The 9,001-nt window shown below is 41.8% G+C and overlaps 1 protein-coding gene across 1 annotated transcript; it reads right to left on the bottom strand.

Annotated features, from left to right (window-relative positions):
* Nucleotides 1-4,879: 4,879 nt before the first annotated feature.
* On the bottom strand, nucleotides 4,880-7,691 carry LOC146499127 (Krueppel-like factor 2). Its single transcript, XM_085139054.1, has 3 exons — nucleotides 7,260-7,691; nucleotides 6,071-7,064; nucleotides 4,880-5,984 (listed from the first exon to the last, which is right to left on the bottom strand). Exons 1-3 carry the CDS (start codon nucleotides 7,329-7,331, stop codon nucleotides 5,809-5,811), a joined length of 1,242 nt encoding a protein of 413 aa, XP_084995180.1. The 5' UTR covers nucleotides 7,332-7,691; the 3' UTR covers nucleotides 4,880-5,808.
* Between the last annotated feature and the right edge of the window lie 1,310 nt (nucleotides 7,692-9,001).

Raw genomic sequence — 9,001 nt, 5'->3', positions numbered from 1 at the left:
GTAATTGTAAGGTTGGCAGTCTGCGTCCAGTTCAAGAGCCATAAGACAGTAAACTGAACCAAAATTGCTCCTGATGCATCCGCTGGAGTGTTGTTGTGCAGTAATTAGAAAGCACTTAAAGGTATACAATAAAAAGCACTGTGTTAATGTGACTTCTTGTTAAAAAATACTTTGAGTCTTCAGAGTGGATAAGCACTGTATACACACCAGTCTGTTAACTGGTAACAATGAATTTTGACTCCCAATCTTAATGTGTGTAAAATTGTTTATCTAAGGAACTCAGCACTAAATCACTTAAGCAAAATGTAGATATTTGAAGAACGTGTTATTTTTATGAAGATAAAAGTCTGAAACATAACTAAGCCAACAAGTTAATCATTAGTTATACAGGATTACGGTAAACTACTGTGACATCACATCACATGGAGGCTGAGACAGGAGAATACATCCAGAATGCTTTCTCCAGGCAATTGTTTAGATAACTACCTTAACTTTAACTGCACATGTGTATTCTGTTTGTCACAGAATGTTTAGTTCTTAAAGTAAGAAAACACAGTCTGTAGCTGTGGTTCACATCAAGAGGCTGGATGCTGTTTGCTTGTAGTCTCTTTATTCCTGCTTACCTGAGACTTCACATGTTGACTGTTTCATTTTAAGCAGTTTAGAATGCTGACGCCATCATTTGGTCAACAACAACCCTTATATGGCTGCTAGCACAGCTACACCTTCTCTGATTTCATAGTTGCTGAAAAGCTGATCTTGCTTTCATAACACAAATTACCTGCCCAAATAATGGGGCTATTGGAGATATTTGACATGCAAATTTAACATGATTTTATCTTTTTACACAAAAATGAACTGAGCCAGTGTTTTTGTAGGAGTGTAAATCTTACCTTCCGCAAAAGCATGCAGCCAGTGTTCGATTAGCTTTGGCTGCAAGCTCATTTTATCCACTGGTGAAAATCTAATCTGGCCTAAAAATTGTTACAAAAATACACACCACGGGGTATAGTGTATGTATGCTGGGCAGACATATCTCTTGTATGTTCCCTTGTACTTCTTTGTGTTTATGCATGTGAGTGTATTGTATTTTACATGTGTTACAACGCACGTGATCTAGAAGAACCAGAACTTGCTGGAAGCCTGTTTTCCAGTTTGAAAACTGACATAAACCTGTTTGGTTACTGAGCCACACAAAGTCTGACAGTCGACAGCAGCTAAATGAAGACTGAACGAGCAGTCTTTATAGTCTTTATATAGTTTTAATAGGAAATGCATTGAAAAGATGCTAAGAAATAATCAACCAAACACAAATTTACTTGATAAGTTTTCTTTAATGTACAATTCAACCTTTTACAAACTAAAAATAAACAAACAATAGAACATTAAGAGTCTAATGTTCAGGTGTTTTTTGTACCTGTTTCTTATCATTTCATTTGGTTTCCCCTGCTGATGTAAACTTAAACTTTTTTTTTTCCCTTTTTAGGTACATTTTGATGCGTAACTTTTTGTTTAATTTTCTTCATCATTGTCCCCACACGGCATCACATGTACAGTGGGGCAAAAAAGTATTTAGTCAGCCACCGATTGTGCAAGTTCCCCCACTTAAGATGATGTCAGAGGTCAGTAATTTGCACCAGAGGTACACTTCAACTGTGAGAGACAGAATGTGAAAAAAAAAAAAATCCATGAATTCACATGGTAGGATTTGTAAAGAATTTATTCGTAAATCAGGGTGGAAAATAAGTATTTGGTCAATAACAAAAATACAACAATACTTTGTAACATAACCTTTTTTTGGCAATAACAGAGGTCAAACGTTTACTATAGGTCTTTACCAGGTTTGCACACACAGTAGCTGGTATTTTGGCCCATTCCTCCATGCAGATCTTCTCAAGAGCAGTGATGTTTTGGGGCTGTCGCCGAGCAACACGGACTTTCAACTCCCGCCACAGATTTTCTATGGGGTTGAGGTCTGGAGACTGGCTAGGCCACTCCAGGACTTTCAAATGCTTCTTACGGAGCCACTCCTTTGTTGCCCGGGCGGTGTGTTTTGGATCATTGTCATGTTGGAAGACCCAGCCTCGTTTCATCTTCAAAGTTCTCACTGATGGAAGGAGGTTTTGGTTCAAAATCTCACGATACTTGGCCCCATTCATTCTGTCCTTAACACGGATCAGTCGTCCTGTCCCCTTGGCAGAAAAACAGCCCCATAGCATGATGTTTCCACCCCCATGCTTCACAGTAGGTATGGTGTTCTTGGGATGCAACTCAGTATTCTTCTTCCTCCAAACACGACGAGTTGAGTTTATACCAAAAAGTTCTACTTTGGTTTCATCTGACCACATGACATTCTCCCAATCCTCTGCTGTATCATCCATGTGCTCTCTGGCAAACTTCAGACGGGCCTGGACATGCACTGGCTTCAGCAGCGGAACACGTCTGGCACTGCGGGATTTGATCCCCTGCCGTTGTAGTGTGTTACTGATGGTGACCTTTGTTACTTTGGTCCCAGCTCTCTGCAGGTCATTCACCAGGTCCCCCCGTGTGGTTCTGGGATCTTTGCTCACCGTTCTCATGATCATTTTGACCCCACGGGATGAGATCTTGCGTGGAGCCCCAGATCGAGGGAGATTATCAGTGGTCTTGTATGTCTTCCATTTTCTGATGATTGCTCCCACAGTTGATTTTTTCACACCAAGCTGCTTGCCTATTGTAGATTCACTCTTCCCAGTCTGGTGCAGGTCTACAATTCTTTTCCTGGTGTCCTTCAAAAGCTCTTTGGTCTTGGCCATGGCGGAGTTTGGAGTCTGACTGGTTGAGGCTGTGGACAGGTGTCTTTTATACAGATGATGAGGTCAAACAGGTGCCATTCATACAGGTAACGAGTGGGGGACAGAAAAGCTTCTTACAGAAGACGTTACAGGTCTGTGAGAGCCAGGGATTTTCCTTGTTTGAGGTGACCAAATACTTATTTTCCACCCTGATTTACAAATAAATTCTTTACAAATCCTACCATGTGAATTCATGGATTTTTTTTTCACATTCTGTCTCTCACAGTTGAAGTGTACCTCTGGTGCAAATTACTGACCTCTGTCATCATTTTAAGTGGGGGAACTTGCACAATCGGTGGCTGACTAAATACTTTTTTGCCCCACTGTACATATAATTTATCAAACAAAAAAATGTTACATTGGTTAAAATATTTAAATACATTTTTCGTACTTTGATTAAATACTCAACCTGCAAAAATAGAAAAATAATTAGTTCAACTGGGAGACACAGCGTCCTTTTTTGATTTTTGTCTCTTCTAACTATTCTCCTTGTGATTTCTCGCTCTCACACTCAGCGGAATTTACCATCCATCTGGGAAACTGCAGGGAAAACATTCCAGCAGAAGTTTCCTGCAGTCCACAGCAGTGCTGCTATCCCAGTAGATGGCAACCTCTTCCCATAAATACACTTCTTGTCCCTTTTGCTGCCTACTGAGCCCAGTGTTGCTCATATGCTGTAGGCCCAATCAGCCTATGGGGCTTGCAAGCCCTTGGCCTCTCACCTAAGTTGGATCAGACCGCACTCACGACCTGAGCGAACTTTGCCCTCTTCCTTTAAGGCAAATCTATATTATGATAATGAATCCATCTTGTTCCGCTGCTTTCACAAAGGCAGAAACCAGCATGTAAACCAGGTCACCCTCACGCCAGAGCTTCCCACGCTCCACAGTGGCAGTTACCCTTCTGCACCCAGCTGAAAAAAGTGAAATGAAAATGTTTGATTTTTCACTTGAGTGAATGTACTAAACATAGAGGTGGGGAGTGTTCCTCTTTTCTGAGGGCTGGCACGGGGCAATTGTGGAGATGGTACTGAGACAAGTGACCTTTCACAACCCAAAATAAACACAGGCCTTGTCACGGCTTTAGCGGAAATGGAGAGATAGTGAAGTTTCATTAAGAGCCATCACCTATATGCTTCCAACACTACATGTGGCAAGCATGTATGTTACTTGACAATGGTCAAATTTACAGTTTAAAGAATATTGGATGGTAGTTTTATTCTTGTAGTTTGGATAGTAATTGGATCTAACCCAGATTCTTGTTTCCAGTGTGTGTGAAGTAAGAATGATGATCATACCCTTACTATTCGATCATCTCTGTCATGCTCTAATGGTCTATGAGGCAACTCTTCCCATTACTGATTTAACATGTAATGCATTAAAGGCTCACACCACAGAATTTAAATCTTTTTGATCTAAACATCTTCTTTGTGGGGTTGAAACATTCCCTCGACTTAAAGATATCAACTAGCTATTAACAAGGTTGCTTTTGAAATTAAATTTAGCGTTGGCGGCTCAAAACTGATTTTTTTGCAAACAAAACATGACTTACAAAAAGTAGCATTACAACAAAATATCTCTCCAACTCCCGGCTTCAAGCTGCCGGAAAACAGTCTTCCATCAGGCAACTTTTTCTTTTTTGAGCTTTTCTTTATCCCTTTTTTAGTTTATTTGAAACACTGTCTTTCTTTTCACCACTCCATATGGTTTGCCCTTATGTCCCACGTAGCATCCATCTATACTTTGTAATTATGTCAATGTAATGTTTATATTTATGAGTATATGAGTGGGTTGACCCAATTTCTCAGGATGCTTCACCTATTACTAAATGTCCACATACTTAGAATTAAAAATTAAATAATGTATCTACATGCCCTAAGATATTGCTTGTCTTCTGAGGTGCTTTTCTTCTGATATACCCTTCTATGTTGACTCAATTTTTCAACTACAGTAAAGTATTGAGTACTTTGAGTATTTGAACTTTTGTCAAACAAAAACCCTTTTATAGACCTGTGAACTTTGAAAATCAAACTCTGGAGTCAGAGATCATGTTATCCATTTAGTTTAATATGTACATTAAAATAAACTATTTCCAGTATATAAAATGACTCAATTCACAAGGCAGTACATTTCTTCAAGACACAAACAAACCTTTTTACCAAAGACTGTTTAGTCCTTTGTCAGTCGATTGGAGTCGAGACGACGCGCACGTCTGTGAGACTGTAAAAACCCTGACTTCAAATGCTACTAACCAGCAGACAGACTCACAGACAGGACATTCAGTTCAAACCTTCAACGAGACGATTTCATAAGAAAACATTTTCCTAAAACATTATTTCATCTGCTTGTTACAAAACAGTTAATAAAACTTTGTCTTTTGGCCAGTAGAGATTATGGCACTTGTTAGTTCTGTACTAAAGTGATGTATAAGGCACTTATTGTAAAAAATACAAACTCAAATATCACACATTTAAGGATCATCTGCATCCAGTTGCTTCATTGGCACGTGTCTGATATGTTAAGTGGAACGTCCCTGTAACCTTTGCAAATAAACAAAAAAAGTAGTACCAGCTACATCTGCAAGAATTCAGAAAAGAATTTGTATGTTTGCTGTTTGTGGTTTTCTTGTTATTTCTTACACTCACATACACATGCACGTACATACACATATCAATAAAAATATATATATTTTCCCAGAAAATATGTTTATAGTCTCATGTGATGGCACGTTATCTTAATGCCTAATCAGTCTTCATAAAAGTCACCATAATAATCCTATACAATACATATAGCTATTACAGTGTAGTCAACAGTGGTCCCATTATCCATTCATGGTACCAGTAAAATTAACACTCCTATAGGAACTTGCATCTATATATTGTCGTCGGATCCATGTGGCCCATCGTATGATTCTTTAATCAGGCTGATGCTGTGCAAATCAGTCATTGTCTGTTTGTTGTCCTTCTGGTATTTGCTCACATGTGCCTCTTCATGTGGAGGGCGAGATGGTCAGACCGGGAGAATGCCCGTTCACACAAGTGACACTGGAATGGCCGGTGCCCGGTGTGCTTTCGGAAGTGACGTGTGAGCTCGTCAGAGCGAGCGAACTTCCAGCCGCAACCCTCCCAGCTGCAGTGGTATGGCTTCTCTCCTAAGAACACAAAGAACACCCATCAGTGACATAGTTCGTGACCTAGTTGAATAACATGTCCGCCACACTCAGCCTGCAGATCTTACCTGTGTGAGTCCTGAGGTGCGCCTTCAGGTGAGAGCTCTTCGTGTAGGTCTTTCCACAGCCGGTGAAAGTACAGGTGTGTGTCGCGGTTCGCTTCCTCGGCCAGGACCTGCGACCCCTCTTTGGCTTGGTGTCCATAACATCCAGCGGGGAGGAGGGCGGAGTGAGTAAAACCCGCTGGCCAGCTGCCTGCTGCAGGCCGATGGCTGCGTCCTCTCCGAAAACGCCGGTGAGTTTATGCTGGTGGAGCGCCTCAGAGAAGGAGAAGTGCATCGCGCCGTGCTGGTGAGGAAATCTCGCGGGCGCCTTGCAGTGGTGTAGGTGGAAAGTCTGCGGGAACGTCGGCGAGGTGGAGGTGCACATCTGGCGCTGCTGGCACTCGGGGTTCATCAGGTCGTCCGGGCTGAGCGGCGGGGTCATGCTGCCCATCGCTCCCTGCGGGGAGCTTGCAAGCCGGGGCTGCTCGTTAAAAACCATGCATGAGACGTTCCCTTCGTGCTTGATTTTAGTGCAGCTCTGAGGCGCCAGACCCATGACAGGTCCGTATGTGTCCACTGAGACCGGCTCAGCTTTAATGTTCGGGTGCTCGAGGAATACACCCTGAGTGGTCTGGAAAGGCGTGGAACTGACCAGGAATCTGCCCTGAATACCGGAGCTGCTCGCAGGGAGGAAGCTGGTATCCATGTCGGAGCGAAGGAGCTCTGCCATCAGGCTGCTGTATTGGGAAGGACTGTTCATGTCTGGAACAGACGTGTAATCGTTTGTTTGATGGGACATTTCGATGTGATGCTGTTGCTGCTGCTGATAAACAGACACCCCGGAATCCTGAAGGCGGTATGACTCCGGTACCGTCCCGGCGGCCGACGCACTGCTGGAATCGGCGGTGTTCGCGAGAATAAACTCCAGATCCAAGAACCTGTCCAGGTCCTCTTCGTCTTTTCTGCCCTGGCAGCTGCTGTTCATATCTGCCCTGCTGATCACGTCGCTTTTCCACTTCTGCTTCAGGGATGGGAGCACAGTTTGTTTCAGAATGCATCATTTCTTTCAACCCGTTCAGATGATCAATACACACATATGTATAATATACACAGATAAAACAACAACTAATAGAAATATGTTTTCTGATAGCAGGAAGACAAGTGCATGAAGCTCGGTGAAAGCAACAGTTAATAAATAAAAAGGCCAACTTACATCTTCCCAGTATTTTTCTTTTTGGTTGGAAAATGTAGAGATGGATGGTAAAATTGTCCCACTCGAGGCCATTATGAATAGTAAAAAAACACTGAATTATAAAAAACTTCTGTTTAAGGCAAGTCACCAAAGTCCGCTGAGTTGCCAGATAAGGCTACGAGCGCGTAACTTCTGCCGTCCGGTGAGCTGGTCCTCGCTCACATGCAGCTCTGCGCCTGGAACAACTGGTTTTCTTATAAATATCCCTACATACATAAACCGGACCAGTGTGCGGCTAGGGGAAGGAAGCGCGTTCAGGATAGGGACACGGTGTACCGACCAGCCCCTAAATTTAGCCTCAGTATAAAAGCGTGAGTTTTCCCCGCGAGTCACAGACAGAGAAGCGGAGACGGACTAGTGCCCAATGCTTTCTCTGCTCTGCTGCGTGGAGCTACTTAACCCTCGCGGAGAAAGAACCCGCCCCTTTGGCCAACAGCTGGCAGAACAACCGCCCCCATATCGGCGCTCAAAGACAGAACAATTAACAGTTTAAATAACGCGTAACAAATATTAACACGTTAACATAAAAAAACAAAGTAACAGTATCACATACACACAAAATCCAACATATTGGAAAGCGACACAGAACGGTCTCCATTTTAAAGTGAAAACGTCTCAGTCTTTCTGATAATTATTGTGTTCTGAAAAGTTTGATCCATGATAATTTTTGCTCCTGTGTTTCTGAGTATATGACAACACTGAGGTCAAATATCTCTGTCGGTTTCTATCTCAGTGAGAAAGCGGACAGAGGTGCGTGTGTCAGGCTAGAACACGACACGCCAGTAGCGCACACTCCCTTGTAGTGAATGCAGCCACGCAGTTTTCTGCAGCAGTCTGCAGCCACCAGGCGCCACCTTCACCATCGCGGATTTCTTAAATGCTTTCTATGAAACCTCTCAGGTTGTTACATATTAGCCGTGCTGTTCATCTGGTTAAGCCTACCCCTCTGTTTCATTTTGGTGACATATAGTTGAGTGAATGTACCAACCCTTTCTGTAACAACCAACAGCCTGATCAATGCAAGTTTCCAAACAAACCAATTTTTCTTATAAAAAAGTAAAATTGATTTGTATATATCCATCTATGACACACAGCTTTTTAAAAAGTATTTCAGTAGTTCCTGAAACTATAAATCTTTGTTTTAAAGAACAAAACAGGAACTGAGATTTAACTATAAAAGCTTTACAGAGCATCAGGGGATCTTTTTTAAATTATTTTTTAAAGGATCTCTTTAGGCATAAATAAAAGCTACGATAAGACTATTTCTTCAGAAGAACATGGACTCTTGATACCTACAATCAAGGTGTTCAGTGGTGTGCTGGCATTGTCAGAGGTGAAATCAATATAGAAATGTTCTAAGAGATAGTTCACTGAACACTTACAGGACATTTTGGACTGATACATTTGACAGCAATCTCCACCTGCATCATAAAAAAAAACACCTAATGAAACACTAGTTTTTAGGATAATATTCTTCAACAGAAAAGTAGGGGAGACCAGGGATAGTTGTAACGTGGGTCAGTTGTAACCAGTGTTGGGTAAGTTACTTTAAAATAGTAACTTAGTTACATTACTAGTTACTTCTATCAAAAGTAACTCAGTTACTTCAAGTTACTCGTTACTTTCAAAGTAACTAGTTACTAGGGAAAGTAACTTTGGTTTTACTCAGAATTCTCTTGTTAATGTGTTGCTTCCACAACTTT

This window comes from Neolamprologus multifasciatus, chromosome 17, assembly GCF_963576455.1.
Source record: "Neolamprologus multifasciatus chromosome 17, fNeoMul1.2, whole genome shotgun sequence".
In the NCBI taxonomy this organism is placed as follows: Eukaryota; Metazoa; Chordata; class Actinopteri; order Cichliformes; family Cichlidae; genus Neolamprologus; species Neolamprologus multifasciatus.
Note: the sequence above shows the minus strand (reverse complement) of the source record. Positions and strands in the feature narration are given on the sequence as shown.